General features: G+C 39.4%; 1 protein-coding gene across 1 annotated transcript in view; it reads right to left on the minus strand.

The window, feature by feature from the left end:
- The window catches only part of LOC146986496 (nuclear factor of activated T-cells, cytoplasmic 3-like), a 42,603-nt gene that overhangs the window by 6,063 nt on the left and 19,902 nt on the right, over positions 1-16,638 (minus strand). The window contains exons 7-10 of the mRNA XM_085780486.1: positions 14,020-14,192; positions 10,745-10,885; positions 9,968-10,023; positions 4,366-5,119 (exon numbers count right to left, since the gene is read on the minus strand). Of these exons, the coding sequence (XP_085636612.1) occupies positions 4,366-5,119; positions 9,968-10,023; positions 10,745-10,885; positions 14,020-14,192 (1,124 nt within the window). The remainder of the gene's footprint in view (positions 1-4,365; positions 5,120-9,967; positions 10,024-10,744; positions 10,886-14,019; positions 14,193-16,638) is intronic.

Raw genomic sequence — 16,638 nt, forward strand, 5'->3', positions numbered from 1 at the left:
GAGTCACTCCAGGTCTGGACCAATGGCAGCCCTGCATTCACACCCTTCCAAAGTAAAAGCACAGCATGAGAAAAAAAAATGCTGTAAAAAAATGCTTAAATCACTTCCTGTAGTTCCTGCAGCTGAAGTATCACAATAAAAGTACTTCCTGTCATGAATTAACACAGTAAAAGTACTTCCTGTCATTAATTATCACAGTTAAATTACTTCCTGTCATTAATTATCACAGTAAAAGTACTTCCTGTCATTAATTATCACAGTAAAAGTACTTCCTGTCATTAATAATCGCAATAAAAGTACTTCCTGTCATGAATTAACTCAGTAAAGGTACTTCCTATAATGAATTAACACAGTAAAAGTACTTCCTTTCATTAATTATCACAGTTAAATTACTTCCTGTCATTAATTATCACAATTAAAGTACTTCCTGTCATTAATTATCACAATTAAAGTACTTCCTTTCATTAATTACCACAGTAAAAGTACTTCCTGTCATTAATTATCACAATAAAAGTACTTCCTTTCATTAATTATCACAATAAAAGTACTTCCTGTCATTAATTATCACAATAAAAGTACTTCCTTTCATTAATTATCACAATAAAAGTACTTACTGTCATTAATTATCACAGTAAAAGTACTTCCTGTCATTAATAATCGCAATAAAAGTACTTCCTATAATGAATTAACACAGTAAAAGTACTTCCTTTCATTAATTATCACAGTTAAATTACTTCCTGTCATTAATTATCACAATTAAAGTACTTCCTTTCATTAATTACCACAGTAAAAGTACTTCCTGTCATTAATTACCACAGTAAAAGTACTTCCTGTCATTAATTACCACAGTAAAAGTACTTCCTGTCATTAATTATCACAGTTAAAGTACTTCCTGTCATTAATTATCACAGTTAAAGTACTTCTTGTCATGAATTAACACAGTAAAAGTACTTCCTGTCATGAATTAACACAGTGAAAGTACTTCCTGTCATTAATTATCACAATTTAAGTACTTCCTGTCATTAATTATCACAGTGAAAGTACTTCCTGTCATTAATTATCACAGTAAAAGTACTTCCTGTCATTAATAATCGCAATAAAAGTACTACCTGTCATGAATTAACTCAGTAAAGGTACTTCCTATAATGAATTAACACAGTAAAAGTACTTCCTTTCATTAATTATCACAGTTAAATTACTTCCTGTCATTAATTATCACAATTAAAGTACTTCCTGTCATTAATTATCACAATTTAAGTACTTCCTGTCATTAATTATCACAATTTAAGTACTTCCTGTCATTAATTATCACAGTGAAAGTACTTCTTGTCATGAATTAACACAGTAAAAGTACTTCCTGTCATTAATTATCACAGTTAAATTACTTCCTGTCATTAATTATCACAGTAAAAGTACTTCCTGTCATTAATTATCACAGTAAAAGTACTTCCCGTCATGAATTAACACAGTAAAAGTACTTCATGTCATTAATTATCACAGTAAAAGTACTTCCTGTCATTAATAATCGCAATAAAAGTACTTCCTGTCATGAATTAACTCAGTAAAAGTACTTCCTATAATGAATTATCACAGTAAAAGTACTTCCCGTCATGAATTAACACAGTAAAAGTACTTCCTGTCATTAATTATCACAGTAAAAGTACTTCCTGTCATTAATAATCGCAATAAAAGTACTTCCTGTCATGAATTAACTCAGTAAAGGTACTTCCTATAATGAATTAACACAGTAAAAGTACTTCCTTTCATTAATTATCACAGTTAAATTACTTCCTGTCATTAATTATCACAATTAAAGTACTTCCTGTCATTAATTATCACAATTAAAGTACTTCCTTTCATTAATTATCACAGTAAAAGTACTTCCCATCATGAATTGACACAGTAAAAGTACTTCCTGTCATTAATTATCACAATAAAAGTACTTCCTGTCATTAATTGTCAGTTAAAGTACTTCCTGTAGTTATAGGTTAATGTTTAATGAACTTCCTGTCGTTGCAGTATCACAATAAAAGTTTTCCTTAGGTTGTAGATTCTCAGTGAAAGTACTTCTTGGTGTCACAGTGTCACACTTCCTGCAGTTACCACAGTAAAAGCATCTGTTGTCACTTCCTGTTGCAGGAGGAAGCTGCTGACTGATTTTTCAGATTAAAAGTGGACGACTTCTTTTTTTTATTTTCTGTAATTATCAGTCGTTGCCCTTTTCTCTTTCTTTTTGTTTCCTGAAACTGATGTATCACAATAAAAGTACTTCCTGTCATTCATTATAACAGGAAAAGTACTTCCTGTCACAAATTGTCACAATAAAGGCACTTGATGTGATTAATCGTCATAGTAAAAGTACTTTCTGCATCTAAAGTATCACAGTTAAAGTACTTCCTGCGGTTATAGATTCACGTTTGATCAACTTCCTGTCGTTAGAGTGTCACAATAAAAGTTTTCATATCGTTATAGTCTCTCATTTGTCACTTCCTGTCGCAGGAGAAAGCTGCTGACAGATTTTTCAGATTAAAAGTGGTCGACTTCTTTCTTTTTTTCCCCTTTTTTTCCTGTTAACATCATTTGTTGTCTATTTTTGTCATTAAAGGGACAACGAGGAGTTTTGGAAAAGCAAAGCGTTTTCACACTACATTTATGAGCCTCCGCACCGTGAAATTCTTTTATTTCTTCTTAGATATATTTATCTAAAATGGGCCCATTAACAAGTGGTAACGTAGATTCATCCACATTAACGTGAGACTTTTTTATAACCAAATAGAAACTCCTCATTGTCCCTTTAATGGCTCCATTTTCGATAAATATATCGTTTTGTCTCTATGGTTATTTTGTTATTATTAGTGGTGGTGGAAATGCTGGGCGAGCCGACCAGCGTTTCTTTACTTTCGGTTTTGCGGCGAGTCATGAGAATAACGCCGCCTAATCTGCGTTTATGGTGGGAACTACGACGGTATGTGATCGTCTTCCAACCTCTGACTTTAATTCTTGATGAATGAAAACATGAGTCTGTCTTGCGCCGGTCAAAGAATTTCACGGTGCGCGGAGGCTCATAAATGTAGTGAGAAAACACTTCGCTTTTCCAAAACTCCTCGTTGTCCCTTTAAAGTGGTCGACTTCTTTTTCTTTTTTGTTTGTTTTCCTTGTTCCTTGTTGTCAGTCGTTGTCTATTTTTTTGTTTCTTTTTGTTATTAAAGCTTCAGTAAGCGATCCGGTCGTTTTAGCTAACTTCCTGTCAGCAGATGGTCCCCGCCCTCGTCCCTACGTCACCACATTCACGCGCATCCCTCGGCTGCACACACAGATAGGACTGCCCCTTTATGCCGTTCTCTCTCCTCATTGGATAAAGGTTGTAGGATACAAGGAAAGTTTTCTCCTCGGCTCAGAGCAGAGCAGAGTGACTAGCTGGGTTTCCATCCAAGTCGTATCGAATTTAAAAGCGGATTTTGTGAAAATGCGCAAAAAGCAAAGCGAATTTATGAACGTTTCCATTCATTAGTGTTTTGCGATTAGGAGGAGTGCACCGTGAGATTACGTCATAAGAGAGCGTGAATGTATCCAACAGTTGACACTCAGCTGACACTCAACATCATGGACAATTTACGTACTTTCCGGACTATAGACGCACCTGTATAAGCCGCACCAGCTACATTTTAAAAGAAAATACATATACGGTATAGGCCGCACTTGAATATAAGCTGCAGGTTTTCATGTTGTAACATGAGATATTTACACAGAAAGACAGTAGGAACTGTGGCAGTCCGCTCGCTTTTCCGCTGTTTTGGTTATGCTCTTCTCCTCCATGTGCATCTGTTTACATACGAAGCCGGTGAAAAATCAATAAGTTACATAACGATGTTACGGCGTGTGATTGTGTCGTCTTAACCGTCATAAACAAAAGATTATGGGTTACGGAGCGCGTTTGTGTCGCGGGGTGCAGAGAGGAGAGCTGGGACACCGGGGCGTCGCTGGGTGAAGTCCAGCAGCTTCACCCACAAACTTTGCCTCAATTCGCATCTTCTGTTTCCATCACAAAAAGTCGCATTTCCTTTAATCGATACGCTGACAAATCCACCCCCTCCAAGCGTATAAACTTTTATGCGCATTTACTGCCTTTATTCGAATTTCTGGCGTTTCCATTCAAGTATTTATGCGCATTTTCACAAAATGCGCATAAGAAAAGGTGGATGGAAACCCAACTACTGACAGACCCGTGTTTCAGACCAAACACTCTATAGAAGTGATTGCTGTCGGAAGATACAACTATTTAAGACTTAGATTAACACAAACATTCTGCTTACTTCTGCTTTAAATAAAATAAAATAAACAAAAATTAAAACCCCGTGTGCTCACCGTCGTCCAGCGTGATCTCCTGGAGGCCCAGCGAGCCGAGGTTCGGCCGCTCCTCCGGCTCCTGCTTGATGTTCAGGTCGGCCGGCGCCACAAAGCCTCGGCTCGGAGAGGGATCCCTCTGAGGCCCGACCACGACCACGACGGGGGAGGAGGGGGAGGAGAGGGAGTGGGAGGGGGAGGTCTGAGGGGGGATGTGGGAGAAGGTGTGAAGGGGGAGAGAAGAGGAAGAAGGAGAAGAGGAGGAGCAAGAAGAGGCGAGGTGGGGAGGGATGGTGAAGGTCTGAAGAGGAATCAGGGAGGAGGAGGAGGAGGGGGAGGGGGAGGGAGAGGAGGAGAGTCGAGGGAGGGAGGAGGAGTGAGGAAACATCAAGGAGGTCTGAAGAGAAGGAGGAGGAAGAGGAGGAGGAGGAAGAGGAGCAGGAGGAGGACCACAATGCACCGGGAGGAGGAGGTCGCAGGAGTCGTAGTAAGACAAATCGGGGCTGAACCCAGCAGGTGCATTGTGGGAGATGTGGTCCAGCTCCCACGGTTCCTGTTTGACCAGATGTGCTGCTCCTCCTCCTCCTCCTGCTCCTCCTCCTCCTCCTCCTCCTCCTCCTGCTCCTCCTGCTCCTCCTCGTCGTCGAACTCCGGGCAGGAAGGTGAAGCTCTGCGTCAGGCTCCTCTTCCTCTTCCCGTTGGAGACGTAGAACTGGACCTGGACCGGACCGGACGCCTTCTTGTTGTACGGAGGAACGTCGACCACGAGGCTGGACTGAGACACGGAGACACAGGGGCTGTTAGAGCTCCTTCACAATAAAGGTACATGTTTGTATTAAAGCTCCTTCAGAATAAAGGTAGATGTTTGTGTTAAAGCTCCTTCAGAATAAAGGTAGATGTTTGTGTTAAAACTCCTTCAGAATAAAGGTAGTTGTTTGTGTTAAAACTCCTTCAGAATAAAGGTAGATGTTTGTGTTAAAACTCCTTCAGAATAAAGGTAGATGTCACTATTAAAGCTCCTGTTTGTATTAAAGCTCCTTGAAAATAAAGGTACATGTTTGTTTTAAAGCTGCTTCAGTATAAAGGTAGATGTTTCTGTTAGAGCTCCTTCAGAATAAAGGTAGATATTACTATTATAACTCATTCAGAATAAAGGCAGATGTCACTATTAAAGCTCCTTCAGAATAAAGGTAGATGTTTGTATTAAAGCTCCTTCAGAATAAAGGTAGATGTTTGTATTAAATCTCCTTCAGAATAAAGGTAGATGTTTGTATTAAAGCTCCTTCAGAATAAAGGTAGATGTTTGTATTAAATCTCCTTCAGAATAAAGGTAGATGTTTCTGTTAGAGCTCCTTCAAAATAAAGGTACATGTTTGTGTTAAAGCTCCTTCAGAATAAAGGTAGATATTACTATTATAACTCCTTCAGAATAAAGGTACATGTTTTTGTTAAAGCTCCTTCAGAATAAAGGTACATGTTTATGTAAAAAGCTCCTTCAAAATAAAGGTAGATGTTTGTATTAAAACTCCTTCAGAATAAAGGTAGATGATTGTTTATTTAACATCTTGTTTTAGCCTTTACGTAAGTTGATGAGTTTTCTACCTGATGATATTCATGTTTAGTCTGGACAGAAAAACAGCAGAACGAACAGTTGAAGGTGTAAAAACATAAAACTTTGACTGACTGACGGCTGCATCAAGTCTGAAGAACACACAGCACTGTGGTTTGAAACATCCTCTGCCATGTTTAACCCCTGAGTGCCACATGTGTCAGCAGAATATCTTCACGACAACAGGAACAAAACCAAACATGAAACAAAACAAAAAACACTCCACTTAAATCTGACAGAAACACACACACACACACACATCATCGAATTCCACCTTAAATCAGAGTCTAACCTGAAACTCTAAAAAAAGAAAAAGACTAAACTGACTTTTTTTTTTTTTTTTAAACGATGACGTGATGAACGCTGCACACACACACGGTCTAAGACTCTGTGGTTTTAACAAGCTCTCTTCAGTTTCCTCTTTGTGCTTCCTCTTGTGGGAATCCTCGCCGCCATCTTGAAACGAGCTTCAAAAAACCAGACTGGGGTTTTTTTTTTTTTTTGGGGTGAGATTCAACTCAGGGTGGGACGACTCGACTCGACTCGACTCGACCCTGAACGCACCTCAACACAATGAATGAACGTCACGCGACACATAAACGACAAAAAAAAAGCAAAATTAAAGCTGCATATACGAACTTTTTAAACTTTTTTAACAGATTCAGGGCGATTTCACACCTGACAGTCTGAAACCAGGTTCGAGGTGTTTCTGCTCCGTCGTCTACATCTGACAATCAGAAGAACCGTTGGTTATATGTAAGAAATGTATCGCAGGTAATCACACAATATGTGAATATGTCAAGACTCATTTTAGTTCCGGCACAATTCAATCTCAAGTGGGTCGGACGATTATAAAAACAGAATAATAACCTATAAATAACGAGATGTCTAAATGTTTCCCTTTGTTTTAGTGCAAAGAAGCACAAGTATAAGACATTTACAGTTCTGTATTACTATTATTTTACAAAGATGTGTGCAATTTCAACAATATTATGCCTCTTCTGTCTTGGTTACTTTATTTATACCCTCAGGTAAATTTGGTTTGTTTTCACAAAGTCACAAACTCATCCCGGTTCCCACTGAGCTGCAGCTACAAACATAGTTCAAAGTTCGCTTGATTGTCAATTCCACAATATGTACGGGACATAAGAGAATCGAAATTGTGTTACTCTTAGACCCTCGGTGCAGACAGTAGACCGACAGACAATAAACATTTAAAAACAATAAAACAATCTGTGAATCTAAAATACCAATCTAGAATAAATATGAATAAAAAAACTAAGCTAAACTAGTAATAAAAAATAAGTAGGGATTGGGCATTACTATAGGTCCGTTTCAATTTACAGATTTTCACAAAATAAAAGCGATATTTCTGAAACTTCGAAAAAGTGCAATTGCTATTTGCGGGTGTTTCCGCTGAAAGGTGTTTTACGAATGAGCCGTAATCTAGTCTCTAATTCTCGCCCCGTGAGACTTCACTTTGAGGAAGATGGACGTAAGCGTCTTGCGTTCTTATGGTGACAGCACAGCGATCTCAGCTGCTACCGCTGTTGCTGTTACCGTTTTTAACAAAGACGAAGGCAGCGCTTGATCGCTGAAAGACAAAGCCCGTGTGGCGCTGGCAGCCGCCACAAATAAGAGACACCAGCGTTGATGAGCTGCTGACAACAATATACGGCGGCGGATGCTAACCGCTACCGCTAGTCGAAGTTAGCATCGAGCTAGCTCACTACAACGGCCCCCTACTTGTTACCAGTGTCGGTGACGGTCGGGGAATCGTGAACACAGATTATGGTCGATTCTTTCTCCCCACAGTCACTGAAGTAAATTTTGGACTCATTTTTCACAAGCCACATCTCTTCTGAACAGTTTGACACGAAAATGTCAACTTTCAGACGGAGAGATCCGGAGAAAATCCACTTTGTTCCAGACCTGTCTCTGTCTCTACGACACACTCTCGCCAGATTTGGCACAGATCTCCTAGGCAACGTCAAACAAACGGCCGCGATCGAACTCCTGTGAAAATGATTTAAATTGTTTTCGTCACGCTAAATATGACTGTTAGTGGTGTAAATATTTAATGTTATCATAAGAAAATATAAACATCTCACTTTCATCTACCTACAAATTGTATAAATCCACACACACGTTCACAGACGAGGTGGTGACGGTTGGCCACGCCCATTTAGAGAGACAGGAAGTGTAACCATTTCTATCACTGGAGCAGCCTCTCATGGAGTATCTTTCCATATTGAATATCTTTGGTAGCATCAGACAGCTAGTGCGGCTAACAGCCCTGAGCCCTCCTCTACTCTGCTGCACGTAGCTTCACCTGAGCTCCGTCATTGGCTGGAGAGAAAACACCGACTCTCTCACCATAGATATCTATATGCTCTCTCTGGCTATCCACAACGAACACTAGAGGACTCGTATCAGTTGTGTACTCACGACTTCAAACACATACACAGAAAGAGCTACCCTTGGCCAAGGCATGGTCCAGAGACTTGGCTGTTGCGGAAGAGGACATAAACTGGGCAAGTGTCTGGAAGAACACACTTCACTCGTCCAAGAACCCTAATCACCAGCTGATTCATTATAAGCTGTGTCAGAAAGCCTATCTGACGCCACTAAGTTGTGAGATTTCATATGAAGCTGTCAACCAGCCCAAACTGTGGCATGTGCTCCTTGAATACACCAGGAATATTTAAACATATGGTAGGCTATGGGACGGCCCAGAGGTCTATGGCTTTTGGAGGAAGGTAACAGTGACTTTATCTAATATGATTGATAAACCTGTACCTCTGGAGCCGACTATCCTCTTGCTCAATGATGATTCACAGTTGGGGCTGAATGAGAAACAACGCAAAGTTTGGCCGGCTGGTTTGACGGCTGCCAAAAAGCTAATAGTAGGCCTACAACGTTGGCTAGCTCCTCACAACCTACATGCTGGGAAATGGCTGGAATACTTTCAGGATGTGGTCATGTTAGACCTTTCTACAGCACGGGTGAACAAAGCTAAAAGCTCTACACTGGACTCATGGAAGAGAGCTGCTTTGGCTATAACGGCCCATAGGTGACGATTAAGACGGATTTCATTTGTAGAAGTCTAGTGTTTATTTTTGGACACAACTCCAGACCCAACCTTTAAAGTCTGTGTTTAGCTCCTCCTCCTTCTCTTCTTCCTCCCACTCACATCATCTGGGTTTATCATTTTCCTCCTCCTCCTCCTCTTCTTCCTCCTTTCAAACTTTCACACTCATTTTATCTGTGGTTGATCTGATTGGAGCAGAGACGGTGAACTGGCGTTGACCTGGAGTTTGGTGGTGACCTACTTTCACTAAGAGTCAGTTTCCTGTTGCTGTTCGGACTGACTAATATTCTTTCATTTAATGATTATTATTGTTTATATTGTTAATTAACAGCTGCCGTCATTTAGAACCAGTGTTTTCACATTATTATTTTATTCCTCCTCTCCACACACCCTCCTCTTGTTCATTTTATATGTAATCAGCGACGTTTTTAAATGTAAAGCATACTTTTATACAGTCATGGACAACAATATTGGCACTCCTGCACTTTTTTTTAAAGATATTGCCCCAATTTCTCCCTGAAGATCACTGTAAGATAGAAATGTGTTGGTCCTCAGACTTGTATTTGTTTAGTTTGAGGTGGAAAAACACAAAACATTTGACATTTTACACAAAGAAACCTTGATTGCAAGTGTGATTCCCTGTAGGTCAGTTAAAAAGCTTGAAACCCAATGATTTCTTTCAGTTTTTAACAGGTGCCAATCATTTTCTCTGTCCATTTTAGGAGTTTTGTGTGTAAAATGTCATTGATTTGATTAGATTTTTCTTTTTTCCCTCTGTTTTTTTGGTGTTGCTCCTTCACAAACCAAAGAGAAACATGTCCGAATATCAAATCGTTTGTAGTGTTCAATGATTTTCAGGGCGAAACGTGACTTTTTATAACATATTTAATCTACATATTATTGTTTATGTTTATGATACTCACTCCGCTGCTTTTCTCCGGCACCACTCTGGCCTCCACCTCCCACAGCGACCGTCCGTCTGAGGAGCAACAGAAAAAACTTTTGTCATTCGGGTTCAAAACGACACAAATGAACATGTGACTGATGATGATAATCCGTGTATCATTCGTTCATTCGTTTTGAATACAACAACCAAAAATAAGAAAACGAAAAAACAACTCTTTTTCTCAGTATTCGTTTCCAAAACTAAAATGAAAAACGGATAACGACTTGTTTTTTCAGTTTTCAATTTTATGCTCAAATGAATAATCGAAAAAAAACGGATAACAAACGTTTCTCGTTTCATGTTTCATGCAATTTTGATCTGAAGCAAGTTCAATGAGCCGGAAATGACCGTGATCCGGAAGTGACCGTCTCTGCCTTTACTGCTAGAGCCCGCAAAGTAAAGGATAATGTATAGTTCAGAACCTGAAGGGGTTTATTTCTCCATAACAACCGACCAACTATACATTATCCTGCTTATTACACGGTTCATCGAACTTGCTTCAGATCAAAATTGCATGAAACATGAAACGAGAAACGCTTGTTATCCGTTTTTTTCCATTATTCATTTGAGTATAAAATCGAAAACTGAAAAAACAAGTCGCTGTGCGTTTTTCATTTCAGTTTTGGAAACGAATACTGAGAAAAAGAGTTGTTTTTTTCGCTTTCTTATTTTTGGTTTTATTTTGAAAAACGAATGAACGAATGATACACGGATTGATGATGATGATGATGATGAAGAGGCGATGTGGTCGTACCGGGCCCCTTCTCCATGAACACCACCCTGGACTGCGTGGAGATGTTGGAGCCGGTGATGAGCAGCTCGTCTCCTCCGTCCGTGGAGCCGCTGGCCGGGCTGAAGCTGTCGACGTGGGGCAGCTCCTGCCCCGAGCGCTGGGCTGCAGGCGCAGGCAGGGGAGAGCCGTTAATAATTATAATAATAATAATAATAACAATAATAATAATAATGGTTTACATTTATATAGCGCTTTACTATTGATATCCGATACCCAAATTGTGTACAGAAACCATTATCCATTCATTCTACATTCATTCTACATTCACACTGTTGTTGTTGTTGTTGTTGTTGTTGTGATTAAAACATGACTCTGGGGCGGTGTGTGGCGCAGTGGGTAGAGCGGCCGCCCCATGTAGAGGCTACAGTCCTCGCCGCAGGCGTCCCCGGTTCGAATCCCGCGTCGGGCAGACCTTTCCTGCGTGTCATTCCCCCTCTCTCTACCTCCCCATTTCCTGTCTATCTCTACTGTCATCACTATCAAATAAAGGCAAAAAGCCGAAAAATATACAAAAAAAAAAAAAAAAACATGACTCTTGTTCTTGGTTTGATGTGGAAAAATAGACTTTTGTACTCCTTAATGATTTTCTTAAGAACTGTCATAACCACAAAGAGTCCATATATTTCCTAGGGCTGGGTTTAAAAAGTAGATTTTCTGGTTAATATCGATCTTTATTAGAAAGATCTGATATCGATTCATAAAATCCTTGGATTGATCTTTTTAAGTATGCATGCCATTAACTGTCTGTTAGTGCAGACTAACTGTAGCTGACGGTTGTTTTACTTTACCATAATAAAACTACTTCAACTATAAACACATTCATGTACAGAACAATGCAAGTACCAGAGAGTACATTAAACAACACAATAGTTTATATGCTTGTAAAAAAGCTCTAAAGGAACATTATTTAAAGAAGAACTTTTGCTAATTAAGATGTTTTCCTTGATATACAGTAAAGTTATCATTATATTATAAAAACTCAGTCGGAGCTGTCTTGTCTCATTACCGATACCGATACCGATTATTAGTAATTAAGGAAACCGATATTTAGAACAATATTCATTTACAGTAAAAATGAAAATATTGGTGTCAGAATTTAGAATAACACACCTGGGATTAGACATTTTTTGTACGCTGTGAAAATCTGTGATGAAAAGACCTTAAATTTTGACACTTAAACTCCAAACACATCACAGATCTTGGTTCAGTGGGCGGGACGTTGTTACACAGCAAAGAGTCATGACTTTCAGGCTCAGAGAGACGGCTGCATTAGAGCCAAAATACATTTACTTTATTGGTTATTAGTGGAAAAACAGCCGATATTATCTGCTTCTGCCGATAATCGGTCCATCCCTGGTCTATAATGTCCAGAATAGTGGATGCTAATGGGGATCTTAATAAACATAAACATAAACATAAACATAAAACTAATGTTCAGGCGTTCACTTTTTACACAGGAAGAAGAAGAAGAAGAAGAAACTAAAACCTCACACTGATTATGATCTGTGTTGATCAACTTTTAGCACCAGTTCTTAACTAATATCTCACTTCCCTTCTGTTTCCTGCTCGGCTCGTTCTGCAGATTCTCATCTCATGTCTCATCTCTGTCTCTCTCTGTCTGTGTGTTTAAAGCAATACGCCAACTTTTTTTTTTACGTGTCTTGCCTCACTCCCGAGTCCATGACCAGCAGATAGACACCATCCTTTCGACTGTGCGTGCAGTAACGAGGGAGATAGAGCCGTATCGCCCGTAATTACCGTATTTTCCGCACTATAAGGCGCACTTAAAAGCCTTTAATTTTTTTCAAAAAACGACAGTGCGCCTTATAATACGGAGCGCCTTATATATGGATCATTTGGTTAATTGGTTGATTCATACTCAGCTCCATCTAGGGGATGCATAACGTAACCCCAGTTTGACTGCAGTATCTTCTATTCTACCGTAGATGACCAAATATTCGCCCGCGTGCAAATACGCGCCTGTGCTCTAACAGCCGCAGTTTTTTTAACAGCGTATCACCGGCTCTCACCTCTTCTATCAGTCAGCCCCTCCTCTCGCTCTCTCTCGCATGCAGGCGCACACACACACACACACAGACACACAAACACAGGTGCGCCAGCGGGATAGGTCGCGCTGGACTACTAATAGACAAAGACAAATAGATAAATGCGCTATGTTGAAATTACTGCGATCGACCCCCCCTCCCGCTATCGTTCATAACACTGATATGATCAGCTCCCTGTGTCGCGGTAACACAGTCTTTGTTGTTTGATGTCAATAACGATGTCGGGAGTAGTTTTGTTCCAGCGGGTGACCACCTTGTTCTTTGCATGATGGTCTGGTGCTGCTCATTGCAAAAATAAATTGTAGCCTGTTGCAAATACGCGCCTGGTTCTTATAAACGCCCGGGCTACTAAATGGTCATCTACGGTATGCGCCTTATAATCCGGTGCGCCCTATATATGAAAACAGTTCTAAAATAGGCCATTCATTGAAGGTGCGTCTTATAATCCGGTGCGCCTTATAGTGCGGAAAATACGGTAGCTTAGCTCAAACACTGGAAGTGTATGGGTAGAGTTAGCCTGCCTCCTACCCAAGCTAATTTTAGCACTAAACTCTGTAAATATATCACTTTATCAACATTTCAAACATGTTTAGGCGAGAAAGTAGCCGTTTAGATCAGCAGTGTGTCGTTAATTTGTACGTTTACAATTTTGTTCGGACGAATTCAGCGCTACTCAAGCTAGCTAGCTAGACCAACGCACTTCCGGTTACTTTCACAAAATAAAACACCCATTGCCCTTTACATACAGAAAACCATGACGATTTGTGCTTTTACTTTGAAATAGGAAGCTAACCTACCCTCGATGTAGCTTGAACCAAAATAAACCGTCTTAGCTTGAACCCTCCGTTTTGACCGATCTCACCCCGTTAGCGGCATTTGACCACTCAAGATGCCTTACCGGAGAGTTTTGTTGGCTCTGAGACGAAGATCGGCCCGCCGGTTTCCGTTTAGAGTTGCTGAAGAGTTTCTCTGATGACTTTAGGTGGAGGCAGGCTAACACTACCTATACACTTCCAGTGTTTGAGCTAAGCTAATTACGGGTGATACGGCTCTATCTCCCTTGTTACTGCACACACAGTCGAAAGGATGGTGTCTATCTGCTGGTCATGGACTCGGGAGTGAGGCAAGAATGTTGGCGTATCCCTTTAATAATGACACAGGGACACTTACAGCACTCCACGGGAACCGAGGTCGTCTGCAGCCACAGCATCCGTCCGTCCGGCTGAGGCACGGCGACCCTGAACACAACACGGACCCTGGTGTTCTTCCGCCCGATGTCGGTCTCTCCCTTCTTCAGCTCGATGTCGGCGTTCCTCAGCTTCAGGATGCCGGCGCAGTCGATGCTGCGGAGGAGCAGAGAGCGGGACGGCTTGGTTCTTTAGTTTTAGGTTAGGTTAACAAAAAGCAAAAGCAGTTTACAAACAAAATGAAAGATAAAGACGAACAGATCCAATAAAGAGTTATTAATCTTTGCTAAAACATTCTTAAAAACCAAATTATGTGATGTCATCCTCTTCTTTTTATCCTCTTACTGTTTTCCTTTTCCATTTTTATTCCCCCGTTTTAATGTATCCTTGCTTTTATCCCTTCTTTTGTTTGTTTTAAAGGGATAGTTCAACATTTTTGGCAAATTGGCCCACGCTGAAGAAAGCCAAGGGCTGAAACGCACTGCTGTGCGTTAAATAAATATTTCAAGTTTAGTTTGTGAGTGCTGCCATTTCAGTTTTTTCAGCAAATTGGCCCATTGCCATAATCCCTATAGTCATAGCAGTAGGTTTGTTACCTTTAATTGTCGGTGCAAGCTATTTCTAGAACGGCGGAGCAGAGCCATGAGCTGCTCAGAGCTACGCTACGGAGGCTCATGGGATTGTTTGGTTTCCCTCATCAAACTCATCAAATACACAATCCAACAACTCCACAACGCTCTGGTGGACAAGTTGTGAGCTGCACATTCACCACGCTATGAGATAATAACACAACGTTATCAGACAGAGTTGTTTTAGAGGGAAATGCAGAGACTGCTTGATGAAAAACTGTCCCTGAAGGCAACGTGCATCAGCGGTTTTGCATGTAAAAATCATTATTAGAAATCAATCGTTGCAGATTAAACCTTCTAAAAAGAGGAGCAGAAGTTTAAGTTTAGCGTTAATGTGTGTTTCCTGCACACTTGGTAGTTTTGTATCTAAATAAAACAGTTGTGCAATCCTGTACTTCCTGAAAGCAACTCCAAAATAAAACCTCATCGTCTTATCCACCTGTGATCTCAACAGTCATCTCAGCTCGGCCTCTCTGCAGTTGAATCTACATGTTATATTGTTGAACGTTGAGCTTTTCACACTGGAAACTGGTTGTTGTCAAGTCACGCTTTCACTCCGTGTTTGATTTTGTTGTTGTAAGTTTGTTTAGAAAAGTTGCTGGATCTAGAAAATGCATAATTACTAGTGGGTTTGATCCTACATGTTCATTTTTTAAAGCCATCACTGGTCTTTTACCGTCTTATATCAACTCTTTGGTGTTTGTCCTGTCGATGTGGATTACACTGCAGGTCTCAGCTGTTTGTTTGTTTTTCACTGAACTTGGAAAAAGTCTAGTTTTTTATTATACTGTGCATCTGCAGCTTGTAACACTATGCAGAACAATCTAAAACTTACCTCATATTTATCATTAGCGCCATTTAAATCCATAATTTATCATATTTATTTTACCTCCAGTTGCTGCATAAACCTACAGACTGTAAAATTGATCAATTGATCAATGATCTTGCGGACTATAAAACTGCTCAAATTACGTATAAAGTAAATAATAATATGCTTCCAGAAGGTGTCCAGAGGATGTTTCAGACTTGAACCAGTAGATATGCACTAAGAGGGATTTATGTGTATACAAAAGCAAAGGTAAACGAACAAATGTGAAACAAATATGTATATCAATTAAAGGAGTCAATCAATGGAATAATCTAGAATTAGAAATCAAACTGTGTGGTACACTTAACATATTCAAAAACGTATTTAAAAATAATATTATTAATAAATATTAAACTGAATTTGTGCTCATACACTGCTGTATGTAGAATACACAGGTTTTTTGTTCTGTCAAAGTGTTTAAAATGAGTGAACGGAAAATGTTAATTTAAGAAGGGTCGGCAAAATAATCTTCATAATGCTTCAGCCTACACCCTTTCAGTCAAAGTGTTTTGTTTTTTATCTATACTTTTAGATTTGTCTATTGCACTTGGTTTTACAAGTCCAAAATAAACACACTAAACTAAAAAACTATCTTGCTAATGGTTAATTTGTTTCTTATGTGATCTTCTGCTACTTAAATGAGGTTACTACCTAAATAAAGGTTATAATTATGTTCTTCGTTGAGCTTTACACAGTAGAGTTTGTTGTTTTTACGTCAGGTTTTTACACCACATTTGGTTTTGTTGTTGTCAGTTTGTTCTTAGAAAGGTGCTGGATAGATACAGAAAATGTTTAATTATTATTATAAATACTATTATCATCCTGTTATTATCCAAACTGTGGGAAAAAACTGACAGATTAAACTGACAATAACCTAAATAAAATAAATCTAAATGGAAAAATGAGTAAATGTGACTTCTTTTGTTCAAATGTTCTTATTTAAAACATTGTAAAATGAAAGGGGGAGTAATAGCTTGGAGAAAATGTTAACAAAATTGTCCAAATACATGTTTTTGTTTTGCTCTGTATGAGTGTAATGGTACTGAAATGACTTTGTATGTTTCTCCCTGATCAAAATAAAATTTAAAAATAAATAAATAAATAA

This window comes from Trachurus japonicus, chromosome 6 (assembly GCF_045865225.1).
Source record: "Trachurus japonicus isolate A0001 chromosome 6, Traja_1.0".
Lineage (NCBI taxonomy): Eukaryota > Metazoa > Chordata > Actinopteri > Carangiformes > Carangidae > Trachurus > Trachurus japonicus.